The sequence below is a fragment of the Zootoca vivipara genome, chromosome 17 (genome assembly GCF_963506605.1).
Source record: "Zootoca vivipara chromosome 17, rZooViv1.1, whole genome shotgun sequence".
Classification (NCBI taxonomy): domain Eukaryota; kingdom Metazoa; phylum Chordata; class Lepidosauria; order Squamata; family Lacertidae; genus Zootoca; species Zootoca vivipara.
In genome coordinates this window covers 20,891,569-20,913,860 of record NC_083292.1, presented here as the reverse complement: position 1 = coordinate 20,913,860, position 22,292 = coordinate 20,891,569, and the positions used below count along the sequence as shown (strand labels likewise).

Here is a 22,292-nt window from a genome sequence, read left to right as displayed (position 1 = left end):
CAATCACTGCTGGTTGATGTTTTCTGCAGTGCGTGAAAGAACTCTCACCCGCATCTTAGGCAGCACTTGGTACTACTGCTGCACATATCCGCTCTCTCCTTAAGGAAGGCTGGAACTGAGTTAAACAGGCATGGCTTCCCTGAGCAGGCCACTATTGGGGTTTTAGAATCTGCCTAGAGGCAGGTGCTGCGAGGCCAATGGTTTGTTCTGCCAACAGAATCTCTCTCAAGGGAGCATCTTCCCTGACCACTGTAGGGAAAGCTCCTCGTCTGTCTTTGAGACAGATCGGGTCAGCTGGGATTCTGCAAACACAAACACCGCTGTTTTACTCACTTGTAGTGGTAACACAGATTTGCTCTGAATAAGCCCTCTTCTTCTTATCACACACACACATCCCGGAAAAAAACCAACACCTGGGAAATAGCTTGGCTTATTCTGAGCCTACTAAAGTTAAAATTGGACCAATAAAAGCACCTTCACACTTGTTTATCTTGCAGCAGGAAGTTCTGTCTCTGCCTTCATTATGTGCTGCTACGGCATACAGTCAAGAGGAGAAGGAAAGCTCCATTTCCCAGTACTGCTGGGAATAATAATAGTTCATGGGGAGAAAGACCTCCCCCCCCCCCTTATAAGCAACAGAGTTTAGGTAGGTAGGTGGGAGGCATGGAATTCTTCTCCAGCTCAGAGTAACATTCTAAGCCGGAGAAGAATTTGGGAGGGCTACAGCACCGTCATATCTGAGGCAAGCATTACATGTCGTCAAATGTTCATATTGCAAACCAAAGGAGAACTCTGCTGCATCTCTATTTACCTCTTGCTTGTGTGGTGGAAGGCTGTCAGACAGACCCAACGGCTAATAAGGAGCTGGTAAATTTATTCATTTTTTAAATTGCAGCAAGTGATGAGGATCAACCTGGACCCTGCTGTGCAGTGACGGCAGTAATTACACCTTGGTCAGTTTTCCTTCTTTCAAAGTTATTGCTTTTTTTACAACACTTTTAACACATGCCCACAGGCTGAGCTGCTTCCACCACGACGAGCAGCCCCTCTGCCAGTTGCAGTGGTGGGATTCCTTCATTCACCAGTTTCCAGGTTTCGTCCAGTTTGAGAGTAGAGGACTTGTGCCCAACAAGGGAACAAACCTTGTTGGAGAAGGGAAAATGCTGTAGAGCCACAGCAGCTTATTGAACCATTATGGAGATGATGAGGACAGAACTGAACCTCAAAAGGGCAGTCCTGCTGAAAACTGGGCAGCCTAGCTAGAGTTACAGACAGGCAAACTGTGGCAGTAAATTGTGGTGTTTTGTTTTTTTCTGCTGATGGAACTGCTGATGCAGCCTGATTGTATAAGCAGCCTGATTGTATAACTCCAGCTGACCATTTTATCCAGCTGTACTGGGGAAAGATAGCCCAATCAACCCCTGGCTGCTTTACACTAGACAAATCCCAGAAGTATGGCTACCCTGTTAACCAGCCCCCCGTCCCTTGCATAATGCCCAGCCACCTTGCAGTACTCTGGTTATGCCTTAAAGACAGGGATGAGCTTTTGCAAAAGGGAGAGCCGAAACACTTGTTACACAAGAGTGCCAGGAGACCTCCTTCTGCCAGACTACGCTATGCATTAATTTGAGACGTACTTTGCAAAGTAAGTAAACGGGGCGGTTAATGCACAGCAGACAAAGCAGCAGCTTAGGTGAGCTGGGCTTAGTTAATGGTCTGAGAGCGCTGGCGGAGGCCTGGAAACGGCAAGGGCTGATGGAGCGGCTGGTCGTCTTCCTGCCAGGGAAACTGCCTCTCTTCTTTCCTGGAGTGCTCCTCATACCACTCCTGTGGGAAGAGGCAACAATACTGGGATCATTTCATTTCCCACACCCGCAGCCTGCCCTCAAATCGTGAATGTCTGCAATGAATTGTGCACGAACCCAATATTCTGTTTGTAATAATAATAGCATTGTTATTAATAATAATAATAATCACCATCTCAAGGCACATCACAACAAAAAACTACACAAAACACATAATAAAAATAAGAACAAAAACAAACCAATAATTCCCCCCTTCCACAACACAGTTAAAATGTATGTCAATCAGCCAAAGGCCTGGTTAAAGAGGAATGTCTTCTCCTGGCGCCTAAAAGTGTATAATGAGGGTGCCAGTTGAACTTCCCTGGGGAGAGCATTCCACAAGTGTGGAGCCACTGCAGAAAAGACCACTTCTCGTGTTACCACCTTCTGGACCTCTTATGAAGGAGGGCACACAAAGGAGGGTCTCAGAATATGATCTGAGGGTCCAGGTAGGTTCATATGGAGAGAGCCATTTATTGACCATCCTTTACCTTACGGTCCTAATACATTTCTGAGCACAATTCAAAGTGTTGGTGCTGACCTTTGAAGCCCCAAATGGCCTCAGTCCAGTATACCTGAAGGAGCGTCTCCGCCTCCATCGTTCTGCCCGGACACTGAGGTCCAGCGCCGAGGGCCTTCTGGCGGTTCCCTCGCTGCGAGAAGCCAAGTTGCAGGGAACCAGGCAGGGGGCCTTCTCGGTAGTGGCGCCCGCCCTGTGGAACGCCCTCCCACCAGATGTCAAAAAGAAAAATAACTACCAGACTTTTAGACGACATCTGAAGGCAGCCCTGTTTAGGGAAGCTTTTAATCTTTAAGAAATTGGTGTATTTTAATATTTCTGTTGGAAGCCGCCCAGAGTGGCTGGGGAAACCCAGCCAGATGGGCAGGGTATAAATAATAAATTACTATTATTATATAGGGCGCATTTCAACATTAAAAACAGCTGGCTAGACTCCAACTCCCATCAGCCACAGCGAGCATAGCCAATGGTCTGGGAAGATAGAAAGGAAGTGTAGCCCCAACAGCACCTGGCAAAGACAGAGAGTCCCCACCTCTGCTTTAAAGGCATGAGGCTGGGGAAACTTGCCCACTCTCCTAGGCAGTATTGATTTGGCCAGTTCTACAGGGCTGGCGGAACCTCCGAGAAGATCCCTGAGTCCACCAAGCTACAGGGACCATTGCATAACCATAACTAGGATGAGAGCAGTTTCGCACATCTTACCTGTATCTCTTCCTCATACATTCTCATGCTTAAATCGCTTTTGGTCCTTGACCGCCGCCCCAGGAACAGCATGGACGTTTGCTAAAGTGATGGAAGGGAAGCAGTAAGAGGAAGGCAACTGCCTCTGAAGGGTGCCAGAGTTGGATCGTAGCGAACACGGGTGCTGCTAGGAGCACACAGGGATCTCGCCACCAAGAGAGACCTGAGCACATCTCTTAACTTTATCTACAGGGAACTCAAGACAAATGCAGAACTGCGACCACTGCAGGCTTTCTTTCAGATAAGAGGAGATAAACTCTTGAAAGCCAGGGGCATTTACATCTTACACAATTTTCTTCAGATTTGCATAAATTCATTTAATTTTAATTTTAGTTAAAACAAGAACAAGGTTTCCTTTTTATTAAATGGAAACATCGCTGTGATTTGCTTGGGAAAATCCAGCATTTAAACTTGTCCATGTTGTACCTTATTAAGATCGGAGTTAACTCCCACTGAAGTTACCTTGTGCTATTTCACTTCTGTTAAATGTTATTTTTGGAATTTTCTGATGACTAGATACAAATAAATGAAACTTATTTCATTTATGTTCATTTCAACGGGGGGGGGGGGCAGGTTTTGTTTTTTTCCTATGCAGCTCTGTGTGTGTTGGGGGGGCATGTACACACTGTTAAGATATGAATATTATTACACTCCTACCTGTGTTTGTCAGGAAGCTGAAGTTATGGGAACCTGGTGCCTGTAGTGGGAATTATTGTACATATATGCTTGATAGATAGTCTACATGTGAAACGATCAGTGTTCGAAACTGAGATATGAAAGCTAGGGGCTAATGGCACCCAAAACCTAGGTTATGGGCGCAACAATGGAATGTCTAGGTGCGTTTTTTTACAATGCTGAAAATGAATGAACTGCAGCTAAAATATTATGTTCCTTCTTCACATGGTCTAGTCCTTCCCCTGCCCACTCACCCCCTAAGAGGGTCTCTTCTCCAGTTTTCAGAGAGTAGCTGGAAGTGGGGAGGCAGGAAAAGGTCCTCCTTTCCTTCCACTCTGCAGTTTTACTTGTAAATCTTAGGCACAGTACTGCTCCCAGAGCTCAGAAACTGCCCGCGCTAATGAAATTCCCTGTCGCGAAATGAGCCTAGAACAATGTGAGTTTTGAATGCTGGAGGCGATGTCAAAAAAAGTACTTGAAAGTATATTATTAGGAGAATCTGCTTACTCCAACTGTAAAAAAAGGGTGTTGAGAACTTTTGTGGAGAAAAAACTCAGCCTCGAGTCGAGTGAGTTGTTCTAGATGAATCAGGCATCTAGCCCGTATTATGCAGGCATGATTTTCCTCTGAGAATGGGACTTACTTTCTATGCCTGGGTAAAGCTAAGGTGAGGGAATGCCTCTCTGTATAATCCTGTGTAATTTATAGGCTTGGGGACACCACTTTTGTGGGTTCCCAAGCAGCCACTGCTATGGCCAAGGGCAAATGAAGTTGCCATAAACATCACAATGGTGTGGTTCTTGAAAAAATCTACTACATACTTCTTGTGGCATTCCAGTGTGTGCTGGAAAAATATGCAACATGTGATGAAGAAAAATAAGAGTTTGGATTTGATATCCCGCTTTATCACTACCCAAAGCGGCTAACATTCTGCTTTCCCTTCCTCCCCCACCACAAACACTCTGTGAGGTGAGTGGGGCTGAGACTTCAAAGAAGTGTGACTAGCCCAAGGTCACCCAGCAGCTGCATGTGGAGGAGTGGGGAAGCCAACCCGGTTCACCAGATTACGAGTCTACCACTCTTAACCAGTACACCACACTGTGAAGGGGAGGGGGAATCTGAATTGCTCCGTTCCCTTCCTCTTTGAGGACCAGTGGCCACAGAGGGATACCCTCTAGCATTCTAAATCAGAAGTGACTTAAGCCTTACCATTCTGAACAAGACCAGCCAAGTGGTGGCGAGGTGAGAGAGGATACCTGGAAAGTGGTGAACAGAAGATGCTGGAATTCCAGCCCCCATTACTCACCCTGTGCCTGTCCATCTGGGAAATGACCTTGAGCAGCTGGCTGGCAGCCGATGCAATGCAGTTCCTTCCATATAGCTCTGCGACAGCTGTCAGTTCTTCCTTAGAGACTTCTCTCTCGAAAACAATGCCCATGTCTTCTGCAGAGGAGAAAGGCAAGGACAAGGCTTGTCTGGGTAATGGAAGGGGGAAGTGGCAAGGAAACTTCAGGCAAAATCAGGCCTGCCCAAGCCTGTTTGACTTGGCCCACCAGGCCATTTTGGGCAAGCCACGCCCACCAGGGCACACACACGAAGTCATCACACAGTGCCCAGCGGGGGGCGGGGGGAGTTCAAGACGTGGCTGCAGAGGAAGAATGGGGGAGCTCGCTCACAATGCACCCGCACGCGACTCTTCATTGCTGAAGAATTTTGGCTTGACATTTGGGGGACATGATGTACGATGACATCAGGCGACGGCTAGTCCTGCCTTCCTGTCCCGTGCGGCCTATAGAAGGCTGACTGCTGTTGGATCAATCAATAAATAAAATGGCTCAAAAGTGCTGCTACACCCATTCAGTGCCACTAGTCCCAATCTTTCAGCAGGCATTGTTGCTTTTAACTTACAGAATCTTTTGAAGGTGCTTTTAAAAAGTTGATTCCTGCTGTGACTCCTGCAATGTAGGCAGTTGGACGATGGACCTTGGAGTCCCCCTTTCAACTCTACAAGTCTATGATTCTATGTTCATTTGTTTCCACTCTCTTAGGATGAGCCAGCCTCTTTATGATTATTCTGTACGGTTTCTACAGGTTTTTTAAATGCTTTTTTCACTCACACATTTTGTGTGTGTGCGCGCGCACCGTTTTGATATGGTGCCTGGGAGGTGGTCTGTAAATATTATTATAAATAAGGACGGAAACAAACAGGTTTCAAAGGTGACCCCACTGACCTCCTGAATCTTGGTTCTTCCGGCTATAGTTCATACGGAACACGAACGCCTCCAATATAAAGGCTACAATTATTGTCATCACCACCTGTGGGGGAAGGAAGAGGTCAGCGCAATGCAAAAACAGCTCATCCAAATTATTTATTTCGCTGTTCTACTCAAGCTGACTTGAGCCATTGGGGGTTAGCACAATGTAGCCCACTCTGAGCTCTGGCAACAAACCAGGCTTTAGATCACGGTTTCCCAAACTTGGGTCTCCAGCTGTTTTTGGACTAAAGTTCCCACCATCCCTGCCCAAAGGTCCTGCTAATCAGAGATGATAATAATAATAATAATAATAATAATAATAATAATAATAATAATAATCTGGCTGGGTTTTCCCAGCCACTCTCGGTGGCTCCCAACAGAGGACTAAAAACAGAATAAAACTTCAAACATTAAAAACTTCCCGAAACAGGGATGCCTTCAGATGTCTTCTAAATAATAATTATGGGAGTTGCAGTCCAAAAACAGCTGGAGACATACGTAAGTTTGGGGAACCCTGCTCTAGGATCAACCAGAAATGATGCTACAACCCTTCATCAGATGACCATGCATCAAAAAGCAAAGTCTGACTACTTTGCTGGCAAACTATATTTCTGGTCCTTGGGAGTGACTTTGAAGGCTACAGAACAGGGCAGGGAGTATGTGGACCTGCTGAATTTGCTGGACTACGGTGCCCATCATCCCTGACCATTGTCTGGGGCTGATGGGAGCTGGAGTCCAACAAAGCCTGGAGCATACCTGCCAAGTTGCTGTCAGAGAAATAAGGGACCGGGCCGGAAATAGCAGACCGGAAGTAACACTGTCGCCATTTTGGAACTGGGAGGAGCATGCTCAGAAGTGACTTTTGATGCTGCTTTGCCCAGTTCCAAAATGGCTGCCGCCATTTTGGAACTGGGCAGAGCAGCCTCAAAAGTCGCTTTTGAGCATGCTCCGCCCAGTTCCAAAAGGGCTGCCGTGCCAGAATAAACCGGGAAAAAACAAAAAAAATCCGTTTTTTCAGCTAGGAACAGCTGGAAAAACGGGGATTTCCCGGGGAAAACGGGAGACTTGGCAGCTATGGCCTGGAGGCCCCACGCCTGCATCACACATACAGGCTGTAGTCACAGAACTGCTTCACAAAATAGCATAGTTGGCAACTCTGCTTACCATGGTCACAATATAGAAAATCATGAAATAGAGGCGGCTCCAGTGCGAAGTCTCTGATGTCACCCCTTCCTGGAAAGGAAAATATTGTCAGTTTTAATTTCTTAGTGCAGAAAGTATTGACCTGATGTGCAGAGAGCTTTCCCATTCTGAGTAGTTCAGGAGGATTCTAGGTGGTTTATTTCTATGTGGGAGAAGCCGGAAAAAGGTTTCTGGTGTTTTGGTTATTTCTCTGGGAAGCTGAGTACAGCTGGTTTAAACTGGTTCTGTTATGTTTCTGTCAAGGTTGTACTGTACTGACTAGAATAGTCAGGCCAGGAGGAGCCTGGGTCTCACTCACTCAACTTTCTCTTTCTATCTCTTTGTTCTGGTGTTCTGTTCTGTATGGTTAGTGTTAAGGTTAAGTCTTATTATAAGTTACTGTAAGTTTTATTTTGGGATGCAGGTGGTGCTGTGGGTCAAACCACAGAGTCTAGGGCTTGCTGATCAGAAGGTCGGCGGCTCGAATCCCTACGACGCGGTGAGCTCCCGTTGCTCTGTCCCAGCTCCTGCCAACCTAGCAGTTCAAAAGCACATCAAAGTTGCAAGTAGATAAATAGGGACCGCTCCGGCAGGAATGTAAATGGCATTTCCGTGCACTGCTCTGATTCGCCAGAAGCGGCTTTGTCATGCTGGCCACATGACCTGGAAGCTGTACGCCGGCTCCCTCGGCCAATAACGCAAGATGAGCGCCGCAACCCCAGAGTCGGTCACGACTGGACCTAATGGTCAGGGGTCCCTTTACCTTTACCTAAGTTTTATTTTAAGTGCTGCAACTGGATTTTTATGGACGGTGCCAATCCTGATTGTATTGGATTTGTGACCATTATGCTCATTTGCCTTCAGTGCCAGTAAAGCTCTGCTGGATGAAGTTCAATTGCCTCTGATCAATTTTTTGGAAACTCTGCTATACGTGTTTAAGTTTCTTCCTGCCCCCGCCTTCCATGGGTCACAAATATTTGGCAGGAAAGCATGCCAAGACAGAGACCCACCCCAGATAACTCTTTTTAGGAACAGCTTGAGAGGGGACAATACTAAATAAAGTTTGAATCTAGCATCCTTCTGGCCCCCTAAAAAGGCCCCTTCCCCATGTTCCTTATGTTACTTGATATCTCAGTGTTATAATGAAGACACCCAATTACCAGAGTTATCCTGACTCAAAAACCTGGGCTAGCCAAGGCACCTGCAGCATAGAGGAATGGCTGTAGCTCAGTGGCAGAGCCATCCGCCTTGCATGCAGGATCAATTCCCAACAGCATTTTCAGGCAGGTAGAGAGAAACCCGAGAGAAACCCGCCCGAAATTCTGGAGAGCTGCTCCCAACCACTGTAAACAATGCTGAGCTAGACAGACCAGTGGTGTGTCGTCCAATCGCCAGAACCTCCCGTTTTGAAAAAGCAACACATCAGGAAACAGGTGGCGACCTTCTGCCAGTCAAAGCAGACAATACAGTGGTACCTTGGTTTTCCATTCCGGGAATCGTTTCGAAATCGTTCGAAAACCAAGGCCACGGCTTCCGATTGGCTGCAGGAGCTTCCTGCACTCAATCAGAAGCCGCAGAAGCCGCGTCGGACATTCGGCTTCCGAAAAAACGTTCACAAACCTGAACACTTACTTCCGGGTTTGTAGCATTCGGGAGCCAAGTTGTTCGACAACTAAGCCATTTGGGAACCAAGGTACCACTGTACTGGGGTTGACAGGAATACAATATATGACTTGGTACAAGGAAACAAGCTATGTTCCAAAGCCTGAATCATAGTTCTCTTTCCCCCTCCAAGCTTCCATTCAACCGCTGAAAATCTTCCCCTAGCCTAACTCCTCCCTTGGGTAGCAATGTTTTTCATTTGTTTTAACCCAGGGAGACGGGCAGCTGATCAGCCTTCGTTCTCATGAATAATAGGGCATTTCTAAATCTTCATTTAGGAGATTTTTTAAATTTTCCAAGTCTTCCTTCAAGGAGCTCCGTGGACTGTATGTGGGATCCCTCTCTTCTCACACTCATTTCAACCCCTCAATGACACTCTGCTTGAACCAAGGGACACTTGCCCAAGTTTGCCCAGTGGACCTTATGCTTGAGAGTGGCAGGTTTGAACCCAGGTCTTCCCAGCATTAGTCTAGCACTCCTACCAGCATCATATTGCGCTCCCTCCCTCTACTTTTCACTTCCATGCAGGGCCGGATTTAGGTTTGATGAGGCCCTAAGCTACTGAAGGTAATGGGGCCCTTTATATGTCCAGCTGTCCTTTGCCAGCAACAAATGGTCGCTGTTTTTTGTGTTGAATATATGCTATATGGTAATTTATGGACCTAATAGGTATCTAAAGCCATTTGCACATAACCATCCATGCAGAATGTAGGCACCCTATATATAAAAAGGTAAAGGGACCCCTGACCATTAGGTCCAGTCGTGACCGACTCTGGGGTTGCACGCTCATCTCGCATTATTGGCCGAGGGAGCCGGCGTATAGCTTCCAGGTCATGTGGCCAGCATGACAAAGCCACTTCTGGCAAACCAGAGCAGCACATGGAAACGCCGTTTACCTTCCCGCTGTAGCGGTTCCTATTTATCTACTTGCATTTTGACGTGCTTTCGAACTGCTAGGTTGGCAGGAGCTGGGACCAAGCAACGGGAGCTCACCCCGTCACAGGGATTCGAACTGCCAACCTTCTGATCAGCAAGCCCTAGGCTCAGTGGAATGGGGCCCTAAGCTAAGGCTTGTTTCGCTTATACATAAATCAGGCACTGCTTCCATGTGCCCATTTGTTTTGCATATTCCCTGCAATGCTCAATGATCAAATGGCTAGTGATGAACCAGTGCGCAGTAGCACAGACACCAAGGAATCGCAAGCCACATCATTACAGAAGAAAGCTCCTGGCAGGGAGCAGCTGAGTGCTACCTACTTACCATGATGATGTACCAGTCATTGACGACTGTTAACTCAAACAGGGTAACTGCAAAAAGAAAAAGAAAAGAGAGGGGAAGAACAAACACTTGTATGGTCACTGTTGTGGCTCTGTTCCCCCTCAGTAGTATTGAGTTTGGGGGCTACATGAAACTGGAACACTGGGTCACTTCCTGCGAATGGACCTTCTTGGGCGAAAGTGAGCCAATTGCGTGTGGTGAATCGGGGCTCACTGCCTGGGTGAGAACTGAGCACTAGGTCATTATCTCTGATTGGCCATGTGGGGCTGGCTCACTATCCAATCAAGGAAAGCAACAGGGGCAGCCATCACGGAGCTGGTCCACGTTTCTGAACAACTCCCACGCCGGGCCTGTTTTGCAGGAATCATGTACAGTCGTCCCTTGGTTCTCGAATTTAATCCGTTTCGGGAGTCCGTTCAACTCCCCCAACTGTTAGAAAACCAAGGTGCGGTTCCCGATTGGCTGCAGGAGCTTCCTGCAGCCAATCAGAAGCCGCATCGGATGTTCGGCTTCCAAAAAACGTTCGGAAACTGGAACACAAAAAACGTTCGCAAACCGGGTTTGCGACGTTCGGGAGCCGATTTGTTCAACAACTAAGGTGTTTGACTTCCAAGGTACGACTGTATAGACTCCTGCTGCCAAGTAATCTGTGTAGATTAGCCTTCTCCAACCTGATGTGTTCCAGATGTATTGAGACTACAATTCACATCAGACCTAGGCAGGACAGTTGATGGGAGAAGGAATCTAAGACTAGACCAGGAGTGGACCGAGCAAAGCTCAATCATAGGTCTACTCCATCCCACTTTGTGCATTATTATTTTTAAGAATGCATGGAAAATCTACATTTAAATTATATGCATCTTGTCTGCATTGTTTTATGAGAAGTTTGAACTTTTTCAAAATAGGGGTTGTATCCATGTGAAAGTCATTCGCTTTGCACAAGAGACTACATAAGCAGGTTGCTGCCATCTTTGTCCAATCCACTGCAAAACAAGTTCCCAGTAGCACAACTGTTCCACTGGATCCCTCTGTTGCACCACATTAAAACTCACCTGTCTGCAAGCAGACGGAGAATGTTATATGCAGCCAATTCCACACGTTGTTTTATATAAAAAATGTTATTTTTTCATGTGCTTTTTGCAAACTGCGACTGATTTACGATACCCAGATAAAATCTGCACTCCTGCTTGGAGCTGCATTCTGAACTGCAATTCAGCTTGGGAGTGCTGGATTGGGTCAATCCACTGCAAAAAGCACACTAAACAAATTCTCCCTCCATCCCGAGCTGGTAATGGTTTATCCTATTTAAAAGGAGGCTGGTGGTGGGGAAGGCCAAAGGAAAATCGTAAGCCTGCCCAACACAATCTGTAATAATAATAATAATAATAATAATAATAATAATAATAATAATAATTTATTATTTATACCCCACCCATCTGGCTGGCTTTCCCCAGCCACTCTGGGCGGCTTCCAACAGAAAAATAAAATAATTGATTAAACATTAAAATCTGGTAGCTGTTTTTCTCTTTGACATCTGGTGGGAGGGTGTTCCACAGGGCAGGCGCCACCACCGAGAAGGCCCTCTGCCTGGTTCCCTGCAACTTGGCTTCTCGCAACGAGGGAACCGCCAGAAGGCCCTCGGTACTGGACCTCAGTTTCCAGGCAGAACGATGGGGGTGGAGACGCTCCTTCAGGTATACTGGACCGAGGCCACAGGCAGGGTGAATTTGATTTAAATCAAATCGATTTAAATCATGATTTAAATCACTAGTCAGTAAGACTTTATTTAAATCATTTTTTTTTACAGAAAGACTCATTCTTGCTGGTATAATCTTAATATTTACAACCAGACGAAGGTTTCATTTTTGGAATAATAAATTTTCAGAGTAGTTTTTACAGTTATATCAAAAAATACTGATTTGGTTATACTATTAGAAATACATTGACAGATTTCCTGATGAATAGTCTTTGGACTATAATGTAACTTAAACAGAAAACTGTATTTAGAAAAAAAAAATCCTCCAAATGCATTTTATTTTAAAAATCTGATTTAAATAAAAATAATCTGATTTAAATAAAAAAATCCGATTTAAACAAATAATTTTATTTTATTTTATTTTTTTAAATCATTGATTTTTAGTCTCTTGCAGAAGTCCCTACCAAATTCCCCAGTGGCATTTCCTGGCTACATCAGCAGAGGGCGCTTGGATTTGTGCTCTTACCAAAACTGTTCAAAACATTGTCGAAGTTGTTGAGATAGTAGTAGCCTTCTTCCATCACCGTCCTGTTTCCCACGGTGTGGTTGACCCAGCGATAGGAATCTGCCACCGTGCTGGTGCTGAATGGAGAAGCAGGTACAGAATGTTTTTGTGAACTTTTTAAAAAAATAAAATAAAAAATACTATAGTCAAATGAAATTGCAGGCAGGATTTGAGATAAAAGCCGGGGGATAAAAATGATAAAATGATGGTAACAGAGAAACTTTGTGTAGTAGATAAAAGATATAATGCAGTAGAAAGGGTCTGAGTAAAAACTCTGCGGAAGTGTGGGTGGGAAGTGAATTCATAAAACAATGCAACTATTTGGTGTGAAGATTATTGTGAAAATGTTTGAAAAAATAATAACAGCAATAATAAATATTACAAAATGGCTCCCAGTAGCTTGAAACAATTTGGTATGAATATTATTGTGAAAATGTTTGAAAAAAATAATAACAGCAATAATAAATATTACAAAATGGCTCACTGTAGCTTGAAAATATACCCTTATCCATTTATTTATGAATTGCTTCCCATTTCAAAGCAATTTCACAATACAATAAAAACTTACAGTATATTTCCATGTATAACACGGCCCCATGTATAAGACGACCCCTATTTGTTTGGGACCGCAACAAAAATGGGGGGGGTGTTGAGCTTTTGGGGGTGTTGCCAACACAAACACAGCCAATTGCACACACGCCTTGCCGCTGCTGTTAATATCCCGCACAATTGCCGCAGCCGCAGCCAATCGGCAGCCAATCACACCCCAAATCGCCGCTGCCAGTCTCCTGATGGCTGCTGCCACCAATCGCCCATCCCCCCTCTGCTATCCATGTATAAGCCTACTATATTGATGGGGAAAGTATCATCTTTTTCACGGAAAAATACGGTATATAAAACAAGCACCTATATAAACACAATTTTAAAAAACCATTGTGCACACTTATTGGGAGGGGACTCACATCTAATCCCACTGGGATAAAAAAAATCTCCATTTGGAAGGCTTGTTAAAAGAGGAAATCTTCTAAAGACAGTAAGAGACTGTGCCCGTCTGATATGCAAAGGGAGGGCATTCCAAAGAATAGGTGCCACCACACTAAGGGCCCTGTTTATGACATCACACAAAATGGACCTCCTGATACAATGGTACTTGCAGGAGGCCCTCTCCAACTGAGCACAGCAATTGGCCGGGTATATAGGGGATGAGGTGGTCTTTTATTTTTTTTACAAATGTAATTCAAGACAGCAGAGAGGGAGGGGGTAGCCTGGAGAATGTTTCTGTGTCCCAGAACAGAATCCATAAGGCCGTGATGCTGTAAGCAGCCCAGTCAGATGGGCGGGGTGCAATTATTATTATTATTATTATTATTATTATTATTATTATTATTATTAAAGAGTCAACGCAACTCAGTGGCTTCAAGGACCGGTGGTGCTGATGACTACTATTATTAATATCATTATCATCAGATGATGATGATCCGTTCACCAGCAGGTGTCAGAGTGACCTACAACAGTTAAAAATTTAAAAGAGTTAGATCACAATCACAGGAATAGGGCTGGTCCTGAAAACACACATCTCAGGTGTCGAAGGCCAGTGCGCCTTCCGCAGTGGCTGGAAGCTGTTTAGTGAAGGAGACAGGAGGACCTCAGTGGGGAGGGAATTCTACTGCTTAGGGGCTCCCACAGAGAAGGCCCGTCACCCCGAACTTCAGGGGCAGTTGGAACTACCAAGAGGGCTCCTCTCTGCATATCTTAACACCTGATGGGTTCTGCAGGGAAAGAGGCAGTCTTCAGATATTTGGGGCCCAAGTTTAGGGCTTTAAACACCAACATGAGCATCTTGAATTGGGCCCAGAAACAAATTGACAAGTCATGACATTTTTATCACCCTCTTCCAGAAAGAGCACAGGGTGGTGTATAGAATTATTCCCATTCCAACCCACCCACCCACCCACCTGCCTCTGCCCTGCCCAGCCCACTTGAATCCTCAAAACAATCCTGCAAGGTAAACATGCAGAATTTGAACCTATGTCTCCCCACTTCCTTATACTGTATGGGATGTGGGTGGCGCTGTGTGTTAAACCACAGAGCCTAGGGCTTGCCGATCAGAAGGTCTGCGGTTTGAATCCCCGCGACAGGGTGAGCTCCCGTTGCTCGGTCCCAGCTCCTGCCAACCTAGCAGTTCGAAAGCACATCAAAGTGCAAGTAGATAAATAGGTACCGCTACAGCGGGAAGGTAAATGGCATTTCCGTGTGCTGCTCTGGTTTGCCAGAAGCAGCTTTGTCATGCTGGCCACATGACCCAGAAGCTGTACGCTGGCTCCCTCGGCCAATAGAGCAAGGTAAACTCCAGAATCGGTCACGACTGGACCTAATGGTCAGGTATTCCCTTTATCTTTTACTCTTTAAGGCTCCCAACTCTGGGCACAGTAAATACTTTCCAGACAGAAGGAAAAAGCTGGGTACTCACTTGCAGCAATTTGGGAAGAGCTTTCCTGAGAAGAACTCCATGCCAATGATGGCGAAACAGTAATAGAAGATGAGCAATGTTAAACCTAGGCTAAAGGAGAAAAAAGCCACGGTTAAGCGAAGCTAAAATCATAGGCAGCTAGGCTTTTCTGTTAGGGAGTTTTTTTGTGATCTAAGGGAATCTGCTCCGTTCCCATGCCTTCAGCAGAGAAGCCCAAGGACTCTAAAGCTCGACCGCGCAAGACATGGAAGGGATCCCAGGAGAAAAAGAGGGAGCCAATGAGAAAGGCTTCACAGCCCTCTTTACCTGGAGCAGGCATCCCCAAACTGCGGCCCTCCAGATGTTTTGGCCTACAACTCCCACGATCCCTAGCTAACAGGACCAGTGGTCGGGGAAGATGGGAACTGTAGTCCAAAACATCTGGAGGGCCGAAGTTTGGGGGTGCCTGACCTAGAGCCACATGCCATCAGAAGGGCCTGGTGAGTTTTTGTATGTTGACATTGTTTATTGTGGTCTTTAAGAACATAGAAAGAGCCAAAGGCCCATCTTCCTGTTCTCAGATGGTCAACAAGATGCTCCAGTCAGAAGCCTGAAAGTAAGAGACCCAAGTTCACACCTGATTCGAGCAACTGGTATTCAGAGGCAGAAGACAGCCCTCATGGCTAGTAGCCTATGATAGCATAATCCTCCATGAATCTTTTTTAAAGCTAATGTAAAGTTTGTGGCCATAACTACCTCTTGAGCGCAGCCATCATGGCTAGTAGCCATCAATAATAGCCTTATCTTCCATGAATTTGTCCCATCCTCTTTTAAAGCCATCCAAGTTGGTGGCCATCACTGTCTCCCGTGCCTTCCGCTCTCAAGTTACCTGGCCATTCTGGGGAACAGCTCAAACATGGTATCCAAGACATTCCGGTAGCGTTTCTTCAGCTTAAACAGCCTGCAACAACAACAAAAAGGGAGCGGGCAGCAACATGCATGAGTTGCAGAAGGATGCTTCCTTCCCATGGTGCCTGACTGACTTTAAATGCATTGCTAATCTAGGACAACGAAAGGAAGACACAATGCAAATTATTACAATATAGAATCATAGAATTGTGGAGTCAGAAGGTATCCCAAGGCTCCTCTTGTCCCACCCCCTGTAATGCAGGATTCTCAGCTAAAGCATCCCTGACAGACGGCCATCCAATCTCTGCTTAAAAACCTCCAAGGAAGGAGAATCCATAACCTCCCAAGGGAGGCCGTTCTACTGCCGAACAGCTCTTCCTGTCAGAAAGTTCTCCCTGATGTTTAGTCGGAATCTCCTTTCTTGCAACTTGAAGCCATCGATTCAAGTCCTACCCTCCAGAGCAGGAGAAATCAAGCTTGTTCCCTCTTACATGTGGCAGCCCTTGAGATATTTGAAGATGGATATCTCCTTTCAATCTCCTCTTTTCCTGGCTAAACATACCCAACTCCTTCAACCGTTCCTCATAAGGCTTGGTTTCCAGACCCTTGATCATCATGGTTACCCTCCTCTGCCCACGTCCCAGCTTGTCAACACCCTCCTTAAATTGTGGTGCCCAGAACTGGGACACAAAATGATTATTAACATTCTCTGTTCTATACCGCTTACATGCCAAAATGGCTTCTAAACCATTTGCAAGCAACAACGGGGTCCATATGCAATTAAAATGAACAATAATACAACCGCTCTCCCTTTTCTCCTGACCCCAGACTGTCCTCTCGGCATCCCGTCAGCCAAGGCCTTCATCAAACCTCAGTTAGCAATGAATCATTCCAGTGCTTCGGTTTGCCATTCCCTCTGTACATATTCAACCAATTACTCGCCTCAATAACTGCAGAGGCCGCAGGACTACAATGAAGTAGAACGGCTCCATGTTTAACGCCAGTGCCAGGAGACCCAAGAATGCAAACAAGGTGACAGAGAAATCAAAGCTGGAAAAGAGAGAGGTGGAAAAAAAGAAGAAACATCTTCAGGGATGAACTTGTAAGCCTGTATCCCTGGGGAGAACCTTTTTACAGTCCAAGAGCTGCTATAGGCAACGCCCCCCCGCCCCCCCCAGGGGCAACAGGCAGGTGGTGGGTGGGGCCAGAAGGGAAAATGGGTGCAGCAACTAATGTTTATGGACTCTATACCCCATTCAGGCAAGGAAGGCAACATTAGCAGAGTTCGCAAACATTCTACCCAGGCAAAAATGCTCAAGGAGGGTGTGAAGCAGTGGGTGTGATGGGTGTGGCCTGGGAGAGATTCTCGAGGGCCAAATAGAGAGACTCAAAGAGCCACATCCAGCCCCTCCCTCAGGCCTGAGGTTCCCTATCCCTGCTTTAGTCTCTGACGCACAAACTATACACAGTTTGTACCTTGGATCCCAGACGCCTTGCGAGTCAAACGTTTTGGCTCCCAAACGCCGCAAACCCGGAAGTGAGTGTTCCGGTTTGCGAACGTTCTTTGGAACCCGAACGTCCGACGTGGGTTCTGCGGCTTCCGATTGGCTGCAGGAGCTTCCTGCAGCCAATCGGAAGCCGCGCCTGGACAAATGTCATGATATTTGAAACGTACATATTTGTCGAAACAATTACTGGCAGTTTATTCATCTACATATATAACTGTTTAGTTTCATAAAATTACATTTTATGTTATTTTGTTATTGCTGTTTTCCTCTGCTTTTTAGAAGGTATTTTTATACATTTTCTTTCCCCTTTTTCTATTCTTTTTTTTAAAACAATTACTACATTAACCTCAATAAAATATAAACGCAGAATGACGACACACACTTACAGGTTCCAGCCAGATGACAGGTATTCAACAGGCCCCAATCCAGTGATCTTCAGGAGCACTTCGACCCCATAGACTGTGGACACAAGAGAACATAATATCTATCACATGCAGGCTAAAGACCAGGTGTGACCTTTGGCATTAAATTCAACAACACACACCTTCCTTGGCTCAGGGAAGCAACCCATGTCTGAGGGGAAAGTGGACCAGCAGCCAACATGGGAAGAATCTAGAGACCAAAAGCTCTTCGAGGACTCGGTGAAAGCAGAGAGCTGTCATTTAGCATCCTCTCCCAAAGACTAATCTAGAAGTGTTTTCTTGACAACCTAGAAAACACTGCCGCTCCAGAGAAGCGGACACGGAGCAATGGATTCAAACTACTGTACAAGAAAGAAGATTCCACCTAAACATTAGGAAGAACTTCCTGACAGTAAGAGCTGTTCGACAGTGGGATTTGCTGCCAAGAAGTGTGGTGGAGTCTCCTTCTTTGGAGGTCTTTAAGCAGAGGCTTGACAGCCATCTGTCAGGAATGCTTTGATGGCATTTCCTGCTTGGCAGGGGGTTGGACTGGATGGCCCTTGTGGTCTCTTCCAACTCTATGATTCTATGATCCTATGATTCTAGTTATCCTGCCTTTCCTCAGAAGAGAAGGACATCAAGAGCTGGGCCTCTAACAAGGACCTTCTAACAAAGCGTAATAAATTATTATTATTATTATTATTATTTTATTTTTATTACACCCATCTGACCGGGCTTCCCCAGCCACTTTGGCCAGCTCCCAGCACATACACAATAGCACTGTATAAGCAGGAAAAACCCTCCACTTGACCATAAGAAACTGCCCTATGCAAGCCGGGTCCATCTTATTTGGTACTGTCCACACTGACTGGCAGCAGTTCTCCAGACTTTCGGGCAAAAGTCCTTTCCTAGTCCTTCCTGGAGATGCTGGGCATTGAACTTGGGACCTTCTGCATGCAAAGCAGATGCTCTACCACTGAGCTGCAGCCCTTCCCCAGAGGAGCTTTGCTTCAATAGCTTCAAGCAACAAACTCCATCTGTTGACCAATGCAGATACCACCACTGAGACAACAGGCTTAAGAAGCTGGGTTGTTCCCCGAATTGGCAAAGGCTCATTGGAAAACAACAAGAAACCAAGCCTTTCATATAACTGACCCAGTATCATGTCATGCTCCGCCAATAAGAGATTCAGCAGAAACCTTCCATGCAAACTTTTAAACGCATGCTGAATACTTTTCTATTGCGAGGAATTAGGAATAAATCGCCATTTTTAAGAATTGGAATAATTATTGATCTAAGCCACATTTCAGACATGATTCCATGTTTATCAATGAGAGTAAATAATTGAGGTAAGGGTTCTGCCCATCAGTCTATGTATGTCTTAAATAATTCTATCGGTAGACCGTCTGGCCCAGGTGATTTCCCTGATTTAAAGCTTCTAACTATCTCCCTGATTTCCTCCTCTTCTGCCCTTGGCCACTCCTTCAGTCTGTTGATTTTATTATCTATGGCCTCGTTTTCTTTTGATTCACTATGAAGATCATTAAATACGGATGTAAAGTACTGCAACCATTTAGATTCTGTGATTGATGAAAAATTTAATTGTCGGTTTTCAGGCCTCCATACACTAGCACCCAGAATGCTTTGTTGCTTTTGCTTTGAATTGAGTCGAATAATTGTAACCATTTTTGAGTAGTATATTTTTGTTTCTTTTCGGCCAGAGTACGGCGAAATTTTCTTTTTTCATCTAAATAGGACAGTTCTAATTTAGTACGGTTATTTTTGAAGGCTTGGCGCAATTTTATTTTAAGTTGAAAGCATTCATCATCAAACCAAGGGCTAGCGCTGTATTTAGGTACCAGATTTTAGGTGGAATGTTAAGCTCTGCGAAGATTTGAAAAATTTCATTACAGATTTTCAAAATGTTCCTATGGGGATTAGTGTTCTTTAAATTTAATAGCACCTGTTTTCTCAAGTTAGCTGTCAGTTTTTGCCCCACTGCTACACTCATTTCCTGGGGCCATTTTAGTTGGGTCATTTGTTTATATTGGCAAGGTCCTAGGATGTTACAATTAGTTATTTTAGTTTCCAACTTTAAGTTGATAGACAGCAATAAAGGTTGATGACTGCTTTCAGTACGCATTCCAATTTTGAAATCCATGATCAAATTTTCTATTGCGAGCAAATAAGAATACAGTGGTACCTTGGTTCTCAAATGCCTTGGTTCTCAAACGTCGAAAACCTGGAAGTAAGTGTTCTGGTTTTCGAACGTTTTTCGGAAGCTGAACGTCCAATGTGGTTGTGGATATTGTTTCCGGGGCACCTGCACCAATCAGAAGCTGCGCCTTGGTTTTTGAACATTTTGGAAGTCAAACGGACTTCCGGAACAGATTAGGTTTGGCACTTTTGTTTTTGCTATTTATTTTGCGTTTTTGTTTTTGAGGCTTTTTCGGTTAATTTGTTTTTGTGACTGTGTGGAACACAGTTCAGCTACTGATTGATTGATTGATTGTGTGACTGCGAAAATTGATAAAAGCCCCCCATCCACACAATGACTATCATCAGTGCAGGCAAGAAAAAAGTAATAATTTTAATTTTTATCAACTACAATACTGTCTTATTTTATAGTATGTACAGTAAATTATTGCTTTCATTTCATGTATCACTGGCCGTTAGATTGTAAAATTCATGTTAAATTGCTGTTTTAGGGGTTCTTTTTAAAAGTCTGGAACGGATTAATCCTTTTTGCATTACTGTTCTTTCTACGGGAAAGTACGCCTTGGTTTTGGAATGCTTTGGTTTTGGAACGGATTCAGTTTGAGAACCAAGGTACCACTGTATATCTTTCCTTAAGAGTTTCAGCTTATCCACACTTACCTTCCCTCTGTACTTTCCAGGCATGGTTAACAGTTTAAAACTCTGTGTCCTATCACTATGTTTTTACTCCAGAGCTTTTCCCATGAAAACCCGCTCTTTAAAGCCGAATCAGAGCAAACAAAAAACCTGCAGGAAACCCAAATTATCATTTGTTGTGCTTCAGCTTTAAAGAGCTCGTTTTCGCGGGGAAAGCTCTGGGACAAAAATAAAGGAGCTTTAGAGTGTGGACTATGTTTTTACTCCAGAGCTTTTCCCGTGAAAACCTGCTCTTTAAAGCCGAATCAGAGCAAACAAAAAACCTGCAGGAAACCCAAATTATCATTTGTTGTGCTTCAGCTTTAAAGAGCTCGTTTTCGCGGGGAAAGCTCTGGGACAAAAATAAAGGAGCTTTAGAGTGTGGACCTTTGTGGGGCGAAAGGTTACGTGTGGATTTTAACTTTTTTATATGGCTTTTGCTTCTATGGTTTTATGCACAATTGTTGTAAGCCACTCTGGGGTTGTTGTTTTTTAAATGAATAGCATTATATACTCTGAATGAGTATATTCAGAGATCATAACAGGGAGCGCCGAAACTTACTTGTAAGGAAGACAATGTAACTCCAAGGGACATCTCGTGAGAAGATCCCATCTGAAAAAGCAGAGAGGGAGGGAGGGAGGGAAAACACCATATCAGATGCGGGCACTGAAACCTTGATAGGCACGAGGATTAGCAAACAGAAGAGAGCTGTATTATTTCATACCTCGCAACATAAAGGTTTCCACTAGGATCCAGAGGCCGTTCACTGCCAACAGAGTATCTACAAAACGCAACAAAACCCCATCAGCCCATCTTTCAGACACAGCACAGAGCATCCAAACACATGGATTCAGCTAAGATGTCACCAAAAATTGGATTGGTTTTAAGCACTTTTAACCTAGCTTTTAAGCTTTTTTAAAAGCGCTTCAGCCCCTCCCCCATCAAAGGACCCCAGAGCAGCATACATAACATCAGTACAGTGGTACCTTGATTCTCAAACGCCTTGGTTCCCAAATGCTGAAAACCCGGAAGTAAGTGTTCCGGTTTTCGGAAAATTTTCAGAAGCCGAACGTCCAATGCGGTTGCGGGTGTTGTTTCCGGGGCACCTGCACCAATCAGAAGCTGCGCCTTGGTTTTCGAACATTTCGGAAGTCCAACGGACTTCCAAAACAGATTAAGTTTGGCGCTTTTGTTTTTGCTATTTATTTTGCATTTTTGATCTCGAGGCTTTTTCAGTTAATTTGTTTTTGTGACTGTGTGGAACCCAGTTCAGCTACTGATTGATTGATTGATTGATTGTGTGACTGTGGAAATCCAATTGATTGATTGTGTGACTGTGGAAATCCAAACAATGACTATCATCAGTGCAGGTAAGAAAAAAAATAATTTTGATTTTTATCATCTACAATGCTGTCTTATTTATTTTATAGTACAGTACCCTTGGCGCGGGTGGCGCTGTGGGTTAAAACACAGAGTTTAGGGCTTGCCGATCAGAAGGTCGGCGGTTCGAATCCCTGTGACGGGGTGAGCTCCTGTTGCTCAGTCCCTGCTCCTGCCAACCTAGCAGTTTGAAAGCATGAAGTGCAAGTAGATAAATATGGTAGGTACCACTCCGGTGGGAAGGTAAACGGCATTTCCGTGCGCTGCTCTGGTTCGCCAGAAGCGGCTTAGTCATGCTAGCTACATGACCCAGAAGCTGTACACCGGCACCCT

General features: G+C 44.9%; 1 protein-coding gene across 6 annotated transcripts in view; it reads right to left on the bottom strand.

The window, feature by feature from the left end:
- Positions 1-1,155: 1,155 nt before the first annotated feature.
- TPCN1 (two pore segment channel 1) overlaps positions 1,156-22,292 on the bottom strand; it is a 55,434-nt gene continuing 34,297 nt past the window's right edge. For all 6 annotated transcript variants that reach the window (XM_035098071.2, XM_060269637.1, XM_060269636.1 and 3 more), the window contains 13 exons: positions 21,304-21,360; positions 21,141-21,191; positions 17,672-17,744; positions 16,720-16,827; positions 15,758-15,829; positions 14,890-14,979; positions 12,381-12,496; positions 10,141-10,187; positions 7,200-7,268; positions 6,012-6,096; positions 5,087-5,223; positions 3,067-3,147; positions 1,156-1,827 (listed from right to left, as the gene is read on the bottom strand). In XM_035098071.2, coding sequence (XP_034953962.1) covers positions 1,705-1,827; positions 3,067-3,147; positions 5,087-5,223; positions 6,012-6,096; positions 7,200-7,268; positions 10,141-10,187; positions 12,381-12,496; positions 14,890-14,979; positions 15,758-15,829; positions 16,720-16,827; positions 17,672-17,744; positions 21,141-21,191; positions 21,304-21,360 — 1,109 coding nt within the window. In that variant the 3' untranslated portion in view covers positions 1,156-1,704. The remainder of the gene's footprint in view (positions 1,828-3,066; positions 3,148-5,086; positions 5,224-6,011; positions 6,097-7,199; positions 7,269-10,140; positions 10,188-12,380; positions 12,497-14,889; positions 14,980-15,757; positions 15,830-16,719; positions 16,828-17,671; positions 17,745-21,140; positions 21,192-21,303; positions 21,361-22,292) is intronic.